Source organism: Cardiocondyla obscurior, linkage group LG01, assembly GCF_019399895.1.
Source record: "Cardiocondyla obscurior isolate alpha-2009 linkage group LG01, Cobs3.1, whole genome shotgun sequence".
NCBI lineage: Eukaryota > Metazoa > Arthropoda > Insecta > Hymenoptera > Formicidae > Cardiocondyla > Cardiocondyla obscurior.
Genome location: NC_091864.1, coordinates 6154829 through 6168055, shown reverse-complemented (window position 1 = coordinate 6168055; position 13227 = coordinate 6154829). Strand labels below are relative to the sequence as shown.

Sequence of the window (13227 nt, the reverse complement as noted above, 5' to 3'; positions counted from 1 at the left end):
CGAATTATTTTCTTACGTATTTGATGGCAAATCGGTCGATTTCTTAATGCATATGCTTACCTATTTATGGAAATTTGTTTCGATGAAGGCTTACATCATTCGTAGTCACAGAGTGGAACTTGACTCGCACGGTTTCGTAGCCTCCACTCTGCTCGCTCGGTCGACACATCCGTTAGCATTCAAACAGCGTACGCACATACGCGAGCGCGAGTGACATTCTCGGTTCTGGCGAGCGGCCGTCTTGGCGATAGCCTCAGCGCGTTTTAATACTCGGTTGTTTCCCTGATCAGCCGCCACCACGGAGTCGAAGGACGCAATGCCGCACATCTACTACTCTGACAAGTACTACGACGATAAGTACGAGTATAGGTAAGCACGAGTCCTTTGAGTCCTCCTATCTGAGACACGCGAGAGCCCTGATGGTGTAATGGCGTCCCCCTCTGGCAAATATCCTGCGTCCTTACGTTTTGTCTTGCACCGCGTTCTTGCGTCCGATTGAAAAAAATTCATTCTCTTGTCCCCTTTCTTCCGTTTTCTTTCCGCCAGCTTTGGGATCGAAATGTTCGAATGGCTGGAGAAAGTTCTTCTCATTTCTGGGCCATTGTTTTTATTTTAGATTAGGAACCTTATTTCGAGCTTTCTGATTTTGCTAGCGAAATGTTCGTAGCAATTTTAACAACTTTAACAATTGCTGTTTTATTGGAAAAATTTAGGCATTAAAATGTGGCAAAAAAGGATAATAATGCTACCAGGAAATGATTTTGATTGCATCTTTTTCTCTGCATCTGAAAGATCAAATAAAAATTTGACAGCACATAATCACATTATAAAACTTGAAGATGTTCAATAAAAGCTCTTATTTGTGATGCTTGATTTTTAAAAAGTATAGATTAAATTGAATAAGAATTAAATTTTAAAATGTTTTATCTTTTTAATCAACTGTTATTAAAGGGTATATTTAGATACAGATTTTGTACATGATTGTGAATATCTTTAATACATTTTTTTAAAATTAATCTACATGTGAAATTCTAAAGATTTAGAAAGCAAAGCATATTATATTTAACTTTTCTTTATTTTTTTTTATTTATATATATATATATATATCTTTTTTTTATGCATTTAGTATTTTAGTTTCCAGTTTTTATTTTACTTTTTTTTTCACAAACCTTTGCTTAGGCATGTCGTTTTACCAAAAGAAATGGTGAAACTGGTGCCAAGAACTCATCTACTGTCTGAACAAGAATGGAGAGCTATTGGAGTCCAGCAAAGTCAAGGATGGGTGCATTATATGATTCATGATCCAGGTATATATTTAATTATTAAAATTTGTTTTACTTTGCTGTTATTACAACTATTATGAATTATTAATAAAATTTATTGTTTCAGAACCACATATTCTATTGTTCAAGAGAAAAATAACAACACCTTTGGAACTGAGAGGGGAAGAAAATTAAATACAGCAAAGTTCTATCGCCTTGTAAATACCAATTCAGATCATGTTCATATTTATAGTGGAACACATTTACAATCGTTTACGCATGCCTCTCTTTCTCCCTTGGTCTTGCTGGAAAGACTGATGGTGCGTTTGCATGTTAAATTTATTTTCTAAAACATCTGGAAAGAAAGTCTAAGAGAGTTTCGCGACCAATTGCCTACAAATTTTTGATGAAATTCCACAAAATAGTATGTTCATGGTCGTGTTTAATTATTTTTTAATTACTTCGCATTGCCATTCGTTAAAAAAATGTCAAGCAAGTATGCTGTATATATGTCTATAAAGTACATTAGGTTTTAATTCCGGTTTAGCTTTTCTGTTTTCCTTCTTCCTTTTTCGCATTGGAACTCGAGAACAAGGGATACGTCGCGATGTGTTAGCCTTGAGACAAAAAATGTAATATTCTAGTTAATTTCCAAAGACTGGTGATTATGGAGCGAAGTAATTCATAAGAACATTGTGATTGCAGTGCCTTCTCCTAGGAATTTAGTTTAAAATCTTTAAATTAAGGCGCCTAGAATAATCCACTTTCTTTTCATGTTTGTCACCTAATATAAGTCTTTTATTTATACAAGAGAAGTGTAAACGTATTTTGAGTTTTACGTGATTTGTTTCGAAACTTTTTAGTACCTTGATTGTAGTACAGAAAGTTTTACATTTACTTCTATCGCGATTTTTGCGTTTTCCCATTTCGAGTAAACCTATGTACCGTATGTGATTTATGTACCTCGAAAGCTATAGAAACATAAAAGCTACATTTTTATATTCGAAACATTTCTTCACATTCAAGTTAGTTTAGTATCCGAGAGATTTTGGTTTACATTATATAAAGAAGGAAAAAGAAAAATGTATTACCATTATTGTGTTAAATAAATGTTTGCATTTATAAACCACATATTTTTTTGTTTTTTTTTTTATCACTTATGCCACAAAGAAATAAACTTTACTTTAAGACTACTTTATAAAAACGTACCTAAATTTAAATGCATATATTAAATTGTAATATACGACAAATTCTATTTAAATATAATTTACATATATTTGTTTGCTCGTAAAATTTTCAGCAAATAGCAATTTCTTTCAGATTAAAAAAATTTAACGCCATGATTATCATCGAGCAAGATAATCTCTGCTTTTCTGGCAGCCTCCAGAGTTCTCAAAGATCTGAGTAATACTTCCATATCCAAACCATGGAATTCTAAAAAAGATCAAGGTATAGATTAACATCATTTTTGTGAATGAATGTAGAGAATAATTTAAACCTAAAATTACCTTGCTCAGTGGTATCCTCTCCTTGTGTTAATTCAAAAAATGTACACACAGAGCCAATGAAACCATTCTCCTGTGCCCAGTTATATATTATATCACCCCATTCTTCTAGAGTGTGCCAATAAACTAGCCATCTCCGTTTAACCTTATCCAATGGAGATGCATTTCCTGATTTTGCTAATTCTTCTAGTATCACTAGTACAGCTTCAGACGGTAATCTTCCTGTTATTATACAGTTAAGGAATGCAAGTTAATCAATGGACTTGTTAAAAAATAATAAGAATTAATGTATCACTAAATACATATAAAAAATTTATTTTTAAATGCCATTATAATAGAAATTTAATAAGTTGTAACAAGAAAAAAATTTTAATATTTAAGTTGTGGAATAACTGTAATTCAATGTGACAAATAGAAAGGATACTGTTTATGCTGGCATTGTTAAACAAGGGATTTGTGTGCACCTCGCGCACATCTACAACAGCCTGCTTTGTAATGCGATGGTACTCAAGCACCAGGCTTTTCCAGGCTGCTATCTGCTTGGCTCTGGTGTCTGCATGAGGTTGAAGTCTGTAATAAATAAAGTCTGGTCGTTAGATAAATTCACATTAGTAAAAGTGGCTGTAAACATCTTTTTTCCATTAGCTAAATGCCTAACCTCCAAATTGTCGTCGAGACGCAATTTCATGAAAAAATAATTGCTGAATTTTATTCATTTTAACATATATGCATGCGATTATTAGTGAGGATAATGACTTTAGAGTCGTACACGCTTTTTCCGACAATACTCACGTAAAGAACGGCGGAAAGCTGTACTGCCAGGGCCATTCGATCTCTGCCATTGTTTTGATCGTCGTCGCTCAATCGCAGAGACAGCTGTCATGTGTGATAGCGGTAGTAATTTTAGCAATTTAAAAACGTCTAATTTATATATATATATATATAAAATAGAAGTAAACGATAAATCAAAAATTGTCAGCGAAGAAGCAACTGCCGTTTTGTAAATGCTCGATATAAATTTTATTACATGTCATTCTAACAATTACCAAAAAATTTTAAGTGTACGTATTACATATAAAATTAATAAATATGTTATTTTAATACTTTTATGCACGCATTACATTACATAAAATATTTTTATTTTTTTATTAGTGTCAATATAAATATTTTAATAAAATGTAAAATTATTGCAAAAAACAGCACTTTAATATTATTAAAAAAAAATTTATTCTTTACAGAATTAAAATCTTTTAATACTTACTTCATTAGAAATTGAATGATCAAAAGGGTGGGCCAAAATTTTTGAGTTTTTTTAATAGTTCCGGTTTGGTTGCTAATGCCTTACGAATAGACTTTATCAATACTTTAGTTTGATCAAAGGGTGGAAATGGCATGCCTTCGAGATTGTAGACGTAAACGATGCCCTCAACATCAACGACTACCAGCTGATTTCCGTTCGCTGTAAAATCAACAGCTACTAATCTCGATCCATTCGTTGAAGTTGTTATGGATACTGGAATGTGCGTTTTCCTATTAATGTCCCACACACAAATCTGTTCATTCACGATACTGGCAATGATAGTAGAACATGTAGGACTCCAACAGGCATTTCTCACACACGCCATTACCGTTGACAAAGTAATTAATGGTTCGGTAAGGTCCTCGGCCCAGATTCTAATGCACCAATCGGCGCCGCAAGTCAGAAACAATTTCTGACAAAAAGGTGAAAATTCAAACGAATAAATTGGGCCGTCATGTGCCACAAAACTGTCGATGTGTCGACCCAAATAATTCATAGAACATCGGTAGACACAACCTTCGTCGGAACAGACAAAGTAAACGTTGTTGATCACGGGATGTCTGCGGAGAATAAGAGCACTCGGTTGGCGGTTAATAGGCACATCATAAACTACGCAATGATCGGTTCTAGAAATTCCGCTCAGTTTGCCTTCGACTCTGTACAAGCGCATGATCTCTGTGGCGACAAAATCTTCTCCCAAACGATAACAGTATACCCGCCCGTCTTCATCACTGGTATAGATCTGTTCCTGGTAATCGAATTGCTCATCACCGCTCCACCACTGGACCTGCAAAAATAAAATGTTAGCAATCACAGTAATACCGTACATTTCATAATTAATAAATGTTAAGTTTTAATACATTTTTATAATATTAACATTAACTTAATATTGTATTAATTCTTACTTGCCAATGTGGCGCACAAGCTGCCGATGTCTCCCTATAACTTTGCCTAATTATGTTTATATTTCTCGTGCTGACATCGATTACTTTCACACTTCCGTCATAGAAACCTATAGCTAGAAGATTTGGCCGTTTTCTACTCCAATCGATATCAGATAATGGACTATCAAAAATGTACTCCCGACCGGGTTGGCTAGGATTCTTAGCGCACCAGATTAACAGTACCCCGTCTGTTTTGTCGGACTCAGTTTTTGCGCCATAAGCGACGGCAAGAACGCTTGCATTGGCTGGACTCCAACGAAATGCTGACACAGAACGACCACGTACCATTTCACATGCAAATGTCCATAGCAGATCTAACCGATAATCAAATTTCAGATCCAGAGCGTATGGGTCGCACTTGATTAGGCCCGTAAAGCGTTTTAGCGCTTCTATGAATACGTTGTTTGCGATTATACGTTCCATCACGTATACCGCATCCAGGAATCTTGTTTCTTGATAAATTCGAGATAACTGCTCTTCGGGACTTTGTTCAGAAATCGTTTCAGGTTCGGGGAGTTTGTATTGAAATTCCTGGTACAAAAATAACAATTCTTCAAATTTTATAGAATTCTTTTACTTTATATAAATTTTTACGCATTTTTTGTCAAATAAAAATTTAAAACTTTACGAGTTTAAAGAGTAAAAAGAATTTAAAATATATATTTTTAAAATACATCTTATGTAAATACTGTTTTGTGCCTATTTTATTTTTAATCTTCTTTTACATCTTTATAAACTATGTCTATTAAATAAATTTATTGTTTGTAAAAAATAATTTGCGTGTATCGATAATTTTTTAATTATATAAATAAGTTTACACAAGTATTTCGTTTTAAAAAAAACTATATAACTGCTTTAAAAAACAGTTTGTAATTATATACAATGATTCTTACCTGAGCTTCTCGCAATTGTCGCATTGATTCTTTCGTGTGTACGACTGCGTGTTGGTTTCTGTCTATTATCAGCTCGGGTGCCGCATAAATATCATGAATCACCCAGTTATTCACAAACGTCCCTCGATTCCTGCGGGGTTTCAGTCCACAATAAGTGCCGCGCGACTTTGTTAACACTCGTATCGTCTGCGTCTCTATATCCGACAGCTTGCGATTTGAACCTGGTCCTATTGTTACATATTCGTAGTTTTTGTTCTCCTGCAAGACTGCTTGTCCTTCGGGCGTGTGCAGATCCTCGGTCATCTGCGCCAATTCAAACACGAAGAATGTCTGCGTTTCTTTCAAAGTAATCGTCACTGTTTCTGGACGTGTCACAAATATCTCCGAGTCATCGCTGTAACATACCGTTACACATACATAATTAAATTTTCAATATTAAAAAAATTCAATTTGGGAGCAATCAAAATAATATGAATAAGTAATTAACCTAGGCAGGAAGAACGGCGACGGGGCAGCGTCCTCGTTCTCCTCCGTGGAAGAAACCCCACATACTTGCGTCGACAGCAGACTCTCCATCTGCAGATCGTCGGCAGACCTAAGAAGAAAAGAAGAGCTGGACCTGAGCTCGCTAATCGTCGAGGGAGACATCAGTTGAATGCAGCTTCCCTCCTGGAATAATCCGACTGTCTCTAAAGCAGTCGTCTGATTCTCGTCGATGGTGCTAAAAACAGTGTGGACCAACGGCTTTGGCGTCAAGTCCACGTTCTCGTGAACAACTCGTAAAGCTTGCCGTTGTTGAAGCAGCGTCGAGACGGTATTCCGCTCGCATCCTATCTTGCGTACTCGTCCGAAAGCGCTGAGCTTCATCTTGGACGACGTGACGCTGGGGATCCTGGAGGAGCCCGTCCGTTGTGACGATTCCAGGCCGCCAATTTTCATCCTCGCAAGCGATCGAATTAAGGAACGTATAAAGACGCACGAACCAAAGCTTTCGGGGCAGACTCTTGAAATAATGAAAAGTGCGGGCGTAACTGTCACCGCTATTTACCACGCGTCCACGACTCCTTGGCGACGTTTAATCAATTTCTTACGCCATCACGTGTAGAAACTGGAGTTAAGAGAAACAAAAGTTCGTACGTATCATAATCTTTAAAAAAGAGATGATCTGGTATGTATCAAGTACTTAGATAAAAAAATTAAAAAAATTACGAGTAAAAATTGAATTTCTTATTTACTGAACATTGAATGAAAGCGGCGCGAGATATTCAACCTATAGACAGTCTAGGCCTTCATTACAAGTTTGAATGCCACGACCAATCGAGATAGAAGCAAAGTTGAGCGCTTAATTGGTCGAAATCCAATCTCCTGATTGGCGAGGAATATGATACTCGTAATCAGCTCATAATTTGATACAAGCTTAGAAAACATTTTCGGAACGGACATCGAGTAAAATTTTCCTTGCTGCCCCTCGCAAAGGGTGTTTCGGAACGTAGCCTTAAAGGTGGAAGTGTAGGTGTAGTTGGCCGTTGCACCGCGAATTAAAACGGCACTTTGCTATTTACCGCTATACATAGCGCGTTCCATCTAATATTTTACGGTGATCGATAAAATTGCTCGGAATAATGCGACACGGATACGTCAGCGAAACATCGTAAAAATCCGCACGCGGTGATAAGAGGAAAAAGAACGGAAAGAGAACCGTGAGGCAGCAGCGTAAAGGTGGCCGAAGAGCAGCGTGGTGAGGTGAGGAGGGGGGATGACATCATGACAGCAGCGACAGTGATGTGGTAACAGCTGTATGGAACTGTAGCACGGAGACCACGGCGGAGTTTTTCGGAGAGGAATTTTCGGGGGGAAACCTACGGGCGAGATCGCGTCCGTATTTTTTCTTTGTTCGCGCCGCTCGCGGCTTGCGGGGAAACCGTAGCCCACCGCGAATGTCGCGGGACGTAACGGCCGCGCGGCACCGTTGATCCGCGTCGCGGCAGGTGAAAACGCGGTGAATGCGGCGGCGGCCCCGCACTTCGGCGGCGTAGAATCCGCTGTACGCAGAACGTATAACCCGTACGCCCGCGCCATGTCGCGCGTACCCAGCTGATCCGTGCGTTTGACATAACGCACGCGCCTAGTTTCCGCAGGCGTTTCGAAATTCTCGTCATTACGCTTCGCGTGGAGACGCGCGTTCCTTCTTCAATGAGCGGTGACAACGCGATCGTGAGTCGGTGAAATCTCCTCGTGGAAGCGAGATCACGAGCGTGTGAGAGAAAGAAAGAGAATGGCGGAGCTGGATGACTTATTTCACACGGATCAATATGTAGGCCCGGAACGGCTTACAGATCTGTGTTACAAACTGATCTGTGAAAATCTGGACATCATTTCGGTAAAGGGAAAACGGGGCCATCGGATGCTACGCAAGGGCATAACCTTCCCAAGCGAGATAGGCGACAAGATTATCGAGTACGCGCAGCGCAGCGAAGCGACCGAGGACGACGATTGTTTCTTCTCGATCTTTAAAAATCTAGCAGCGACCCGGCTAAAGCACGTAAAGATCTCCAACTGCAGCCTCACTGACACCTCGGTTCAGACGCTTGTCAGCCACAAACTCTATGACTTGGAACTTACGGACTGTTGTAATGTAACAGAGTTTTGCATTGAACATATTAATGCTAATTCTGAGAACCTGCACAGTTTAGCCTGTCATGGAACTTCAATGATCATACCTTCTAGTTTTTTAAACCCTTGTAAGAACTTATCATTATCTATTATTTTATAGTTTATCAGAAAATAAAATTCAGAATGAGCAAATTAATGAAATTATATTTCTTGTTACAGCAACCTCAATCAATTATTACGAACGAGGATATGTTTTCAATACGCCAAATTTGAAACGTCTGGCATTAGGATATGTAGGAATACCTTCGTCAGAATATTTACTACTTCTAGCAGGATTAACGAATTTGACACATCTAGATTTATCTAATAGTTGTAACATTGATACTTTCGAATTTTATCATTTGGTACCAAATCTAGTATCTTTAGCTTTGTATAACGTCAAAGTCAATACTGATCCAAAATATTTTGTTAAAAACATTTGTCAGTTGAAGAACTTAAGGTATGTTTAAAGTTTTGTAAATTTTTTTTCTTAGGATAGCTAGGTAATGCACAAAATTAAGCTTACTTAATGATATACAAGATAAATTCATATAAAGTATTTTTACAGGCACTTGGATATTTCTCAATTACATAGTAAACAGGGTCAGTTTGATAATCCTAATAAAGTCTTGTCTGACCTTGTGAATGGTCTACCCCAGTTGGTTTCTTTAGACATTGGTGGTACAAATCTTGCGGGAAGAGGAGTTGCTGAACGTCCTATTGATACAAAAATTGAAGATACAAATTTTATGCAGCTTTCTGATATACCAGGACTTGCATCTAGAATACATAAGCCATTACAATTTCTAGGACTTTATGGAACTGCTCATGGTGCTTGTAGAAGACATGACATACCTGCAAAAGTGGTAAGATATTATAAAATTAAGATTTTTTTAATTATAGATATTATTTATTTATTCTTTGTGAATTAATTTAGGTGGCTGGTGATGCAAATGAAGATCAAATACTGATCGCAGCTCACGTTTGCATGGACAATAAGCAAGAATTATTACAAAAAGTATTGAATGATTTATATCATGTATTTAGGTATGAAGATTGTCATAGAATGGATCAAGCACTATGTACTGTCTTGGAAGCAATGGAAAAGCATCCAGCTCAAAAGCATATACAGATATCTGGAAGGTATGCATATGTGTAGGCGCAAATTCTATAATTTATTGCTCGTCGCCAAGAAAAACAACTTTAATTTTATATTGCATGTTGCAGCGCCACTTTATTTTATATAGTAAAAATGAAAGAAAAAGGTGAGCTAGTAGCGCGTATGAAAAGAAGAATTATCAGTACTCTCCTTGCTGGTATGAGCACACATAGAGATGAGGAGACTATGATGCGGAATGGTTGTTTGGCATTGTGTCAATTCCGCATACCACATGATGTGGTTTGTATTATTTTAAGTTTTTTCTTTTTTTTTCTACTATGTAACATTGAATTCTTTAGAATCAAATTGCAAGATAATTTTCTAACAAAAACGAGTCACGTTTTTATGTGTTTGAGATTTACATATTTTATGTACATATAATTATTAAGTCTAATTTATTATCTTCAAAAATAATGTTTAATTATTTTATTTCTATAGATGTCGAATTATGAAACTCTTGTAAAGGTGCTTCTACATTCAGCCAAACACTCCGAACCAGAAAGTTTTGTTCAAAGAATTGGCATATATTTATTAAATTCTTTAGCTTGTCAAGTGGAAGGTAAAGAAAAAAGATTACTTGGCAAACTGGGTTGTGTTAAAACTATGCTAGAATTGGTAGAATATAGGGTGGAGACAAACATATTTGACGATGTATTAGAAGTCGCATGGTCGACTATGTGGAATATGACCGATGAAACTTCTATAAATTGTCAACGATTTTTGGATGAGGACGGTATGGCCCTTTTTCTCAAATGTGTACAGGTATATTTTACATATAATTAAAACATAATTTAATCTGTAATTTATATTTCTATTACAATAATTTATTGAATGTCTAGCAATATCCACATAAAGAAGAACTGTTGAGGAATATGATGGGTTTGCTCGGTAATGTAGCAGAAGTCGAATATCTTCGAATCCATCTTATGCAGGAACGATATGTAACTGTTTTTGCCAATCTGTTACGTTCTAATAGCGATGGAATTGAGGTATCATTCTTTTTCTTCATTAATTTTGTTTTTAATTTTATCATACATATAAATAAATATATTTATTGATTTATTTCATTTAGGTTTCATATAATGCTGCTGGTATATTAGCTCATATGGCATCTGATGGTATTGACGCATGGTCAATAGAAAAACCAACTCGTAAAGAAGTTCTTAAGTACATGGTGCTCGCGATTGAAAATTGGGATTTAAATGCAGAACGTAATATCAATTATCGCTCATTTGGTCCATTATTACGCCTGCTGGATGTATATCATACTCCTCCGTGTCAACATTGGGCTGCTTGGGCTCTTGCCAATCTCACCAAAGTATACTGTACATATGCAATATTCATACTTATGATAAATTATTTAAAATGTCTTGCTTTATACGTTTTTTCTATTTTATGTAATATAATATAATCGATATTTCAGCATTTAAATACTGTGCATTGGTTGTAAAAGAAGGAGGCCTGGAGAAGCTGCATACGGTGATAGCAGATCCCAGACCGTACGAACGTATAAAAGAACTCGCAAATTTGGTGATTGAAAACTGCTGTCAATATGAAAGCCATTCCGATGTGTGTAATGTTTCTCATTCTGCCTTAGACGCGGAATATAATCTGGATGGTTAAAAGAAATTTTAATAACATTGTTATGCGCGCCGCATAATTTATATCATCTCTCTTTAGACAAAACAAATTATAATAGTATCATGATTTGAACGAATAATAGCAAAGGTAATAGAGTCAGATTAAACCATGAATGTGTTACATTAACTTGATAACAATAGATCTGTTCTTTGTAGCTGTGCTTTGTCATACTTTCTACAGTTAAAATAAGTATATAATTAAACGGAAAGTACGAGAAAATATAAAGAATTAAGCTACAAAGAACAAACCTATTTTTTTTTTTTTTCGACAAAAAAGTGGAAAGGAACGGATGCTCAATATTACAATTACAAAAGTTGTGTATGTTTGCGTGCATGTGTACGTACGTGTGTATTTGTCTACGCTCGTGTGCGTGCATAAATTTGTATGGATTTGTATGGTCAAGTATTTTAAAACTATTCAATTTTTCGCAAATATTCATCTTATTCATTGCCGATAATTACTGACTAAACCGTTAACCATAAACAGAGAATTTTTCATTCAATCGATATACATACGGTGTCACAAATGTCACAAGATAATCATACCATTTGGAGCATATTCAATCAGATATTCATCGTAATTTAGATATTTGTATATCGTAATTACTGATTGTTATAAAAACAATTATTTATAATTTTATTTGTTTCATATATTTGTTCACATATTTTATTTATTTTGGACTGAATATGAGTTTATTTTGACGTTTTTTCATACTTGTTAAAACTCAGGCAGAATTGTGCACAGTACATTTGTCATGCCGTGTGTAAAGATATAGTATGCTTTTAATATATAATCGAGTCTCCGCACTTTCGATGACACTTCTATTCTTAATCGGGTAAATTTTTGAAAGTAATTTGTGAAATTGAGTACACATTTCGATACAATAGTAAAAATGACGAAGAAGAATATGAAGTGTGTTAAACAAATTAAAAGTAAGGAGTTTCGACTACAGAAAAAAGTGAGAATGAATAATCTCGGTTAGGGCTTGCACGCTTATTATACTTGTCTTCAACTAATCATATTGACTTTCGTATGATATTTAGATGTTTGTTCCGGTTTTCCCTTTTTTTTTCTTTGATTCTCTCTTGTAGATAATATGTAGCATAGATAATTCGTTCTCATTATACTAGAATACTTTTCCAACACAAGAACGTGACAAGGCTTAGAAGAACTTTGCGTGTAAATAGAATTATGAAGGTGCAGTACATTAGATTTAAATGTTTTGTATGTTATCGTTATGATTAATATTAAAGTCCCTTGAAAAAATTAAAATTTTGATTAAATCTCAATCTCATGACCATTTATTTTCAATTAATTTAATTTCTTTTTATTTTACCATATTTTGTGTTATTTTGCTTTAATTTATTTTGCCATATTTTACCTCATTTAGATGTATTTTATTTTATAAATAAATGTTTGATTTATCGTTCAGTTATATTACTGAAATCTCCAGCCGCCTGACCATATACGATGGCGCGTTGACTCGTATTGCAATAAATCAGTAATACGAGTTATCGCGCCATGGTACATGGTCAGAAAATCAGAAATTCCAGTAATATAACTTAACGATAAGTCAGACATTATCTAAAAAAAAAAAAATAAAATATAGTTGAGTACGATGAAATACAACACCATGAAACCCCAGGATTGATTCTATGTAATCCGGAGTCGCGTAAATTTACCGACATTTACGGTGTGACTCGTGCGTGCTCTCGCCTACGCTCATTTTCGTTCACTCGCTGCTTAATATCCGGGAAAATTAAATAAACTCGGACGTACTGAATGAAACAGTCCAGCGCTGCAAAGAGTCTGTTTTCCTCGACATAGGAAAATAAAGAGAACGAGCGATTATTATTCCGCAGATATGCCGT

The 13227-nt window shown here is 35.8% G+C and overlaps 4 protein-coding genes across 5 annotated transcripts; 2 read left to right on the top strand and 2 right to left on the bottom strand.

Moving 5' to 3' along the window:
* The first annotated feature begins 150 nt into the window (after positions 1–150).
* Cks30a (Cyclin-dependent kinase subunit 30A) lies at positions 151–2393 on the top strand. The gene is made up of 3 exons (XM_070657677.1): positions 151–369; positions 1180–1307; positions 1390–2393. Exons 1-3 carry the CDS (start codon positions 317–319, stop codon positions 1455–1457), a joined length of 249 nt encoding a protein of 82 aa, XP_070513778.1. The 5' UTR covers positions 151–316; the 3' UTR covers positions 1458–2393.
* Positions 2394–2512: 119 nt separating this feature from the next.
* On the bottom strand, positions 2513–4168 carry Vps25 (vacuolar protein sorting 25). 2 transcript variants are annotated; one of them, XM_070657643.1, is made up of 5 exons: positions 4029–4168; positions 3560–3643; positions 3192–3337; positions 2771–2989; positions 2513–2696 (listed from the first exon to the last, which is right to left on the bottom strand). In XM_070657643.1, the coding sequence occupies exons 2-5, from the start codon at positions 3607–3609 to the stop codon at positions 2584–2586; spliced, it is 528 nt and encodes a 175-aa protein (XP_070513744.1). In that variant the 5' UTR covers positions 3610–3643; positions 4029–4168; the 3' UTR covers positions 2513–2583. The 2 variants fall into 2 exon arrangements, with proteins under 2 accessions (XP_070513744.1, XP_070513753.1); XM_070657652.1 differs by lacking the exon at positions 4029–4168 and having other exon boundaries at positions 3560–3706.
* On the bottom strand, positions 4048–6843 carry LOC139103225 (dynein axonemal intermediate chain 4). Its single transcript, XM_070657705.1, has 4 exons — positions 6392–6843; positions 5905–6298; positions 4973–5542; positions 4048–4854 (listed from the first exon to the last, which is right to left on the bottom strand). The coding sequence occupies exons 1-4, from the start codon at positions 6841–6843 to the stop codon at positions 4048–4050; spliced, it is 2223 nt and encodes a 740-aa protein (XP_070513806.1).
* A 546-nt stretch (positions 6844–7389) lies between these two features.
* Positions 7390–12628, top strand: LOC139103045 (protein zer-1 homolog). The gene is made up of 9 exons (XM_070657378.1): positions 7390–8645; positions 8737–9016; positions 9125–9422; positions 9494–9699; positions 9784–9955; positions 10154–10477; positions 10555–10704; positions 10788–11040; positions 11139–12628. Exons 1-9 carry the CDS (start codon positions 8180–8182, stop codon positions 11336–11338), a joined length of 2349 nt encoding a protein of 782 aa, XP_070513479.1. The 5' UTR covers positions 7390–8179; the 3' UTR covers positions 11339–12628.
* The last annotated feature ends 599 nt before the right edge of the window (positions 12629–13227 follow it).

What these genes read in the sequence shown, in the direction of transcription:
- Cks30a (XM_070657677.1), top strand. Translation starts at nt 317, where the DNA reads ATGCCGCACATCTACTACTCTGACAAGTACTACGACGATAAGTACGAG. An exon ending in GACGATAAGTACGAGTATAG is followed by an intron (nt 370 to 1,179) that starts GTAAGCACGAGT and finishes ACCTTTGCTTAG; the next exon opens with GCATGTCGTTTTACCAAAAG. An exon ending in TTATATGATTCATGATCCAG is followed by an intron (nt 1,308 to 1,389) that starts GTATATATTTAA and finishes TTATTGTTTCAG; the next exon opens with AACCACATATTCTATTGTTC.
- LOC139103045 (XM_070657378.1), top strand. Translation starts at nt 8,180, where the DNA reads ATGGCGGAGCTGGATGACTTATTTCACACGGATCAATATGTAGGCCCG. An exon ending in TTCTAGTTTTTTAAACCCTT is followed by an intron (nt 8,646 to 8,736) that starts GTAAGAACTTAT and finishes TTCTTGTTACAG; the next exon opens with CAACCTCAATCAATTATTAC. An exon ending in CATATACAGATATCTGGAAG is followed by an intron (nt 9,700 to 9,783) that starts GTATGCATATGT and finishes TGCATGTTGCAG; the next exon opens with CGCCACTTTATTTTATATAG.
- LOC139103225 (XM_070657705.1), bottom strand. Translation starts at nt 6,843, where the DNA reads ATGAAAATTGGCGGCCTGGAATCGTCACAACGGACGGGCTCCTCCAGG. An exon ending in TCGCCGTTCTTCCTGCCTAG is followed by an intron (nt 6,299 to 6,391) that starts GTTAATTACTTA and finishes GGTATGTTACAG; the next exon opens with CGATGACTCGGAGATATTTG. An exon ending in GACAATTGCGAGAAGCTCAG is followed by an intron (nt 5,543 to 5,904) that starts GTAAGAATCATT and finishes TTTTTGTACCAG; the next exon opens with GAATTTCAATACAAACTCCC.
- Vps25 (XM_070657643.1), bottom strand. Translation starts at nt 3,609, where the DNA reads ATGGCAGAGATCGAATGGCCCTGGCAGTACAGCTTTCCGCCGTTCTTT. An exon ending in AGCTTTCCGCCGTTCTTTAC is followed by an intron (nt 3,338 to 3,559) that starts GTGAGTATTGTC and finishes TATTTATTACAG; the next exon opens with ACTTCAACCTCATGCAGACA. An exon ending in AGAGGATACCACTGAGCAAG is followed by an intron (nt 2,697 to 2,770) that starts GTAATTTTAGGT and finishes GATCTTTTTTAG; the next exon opens with AATTCCATGGTTTGGATATG.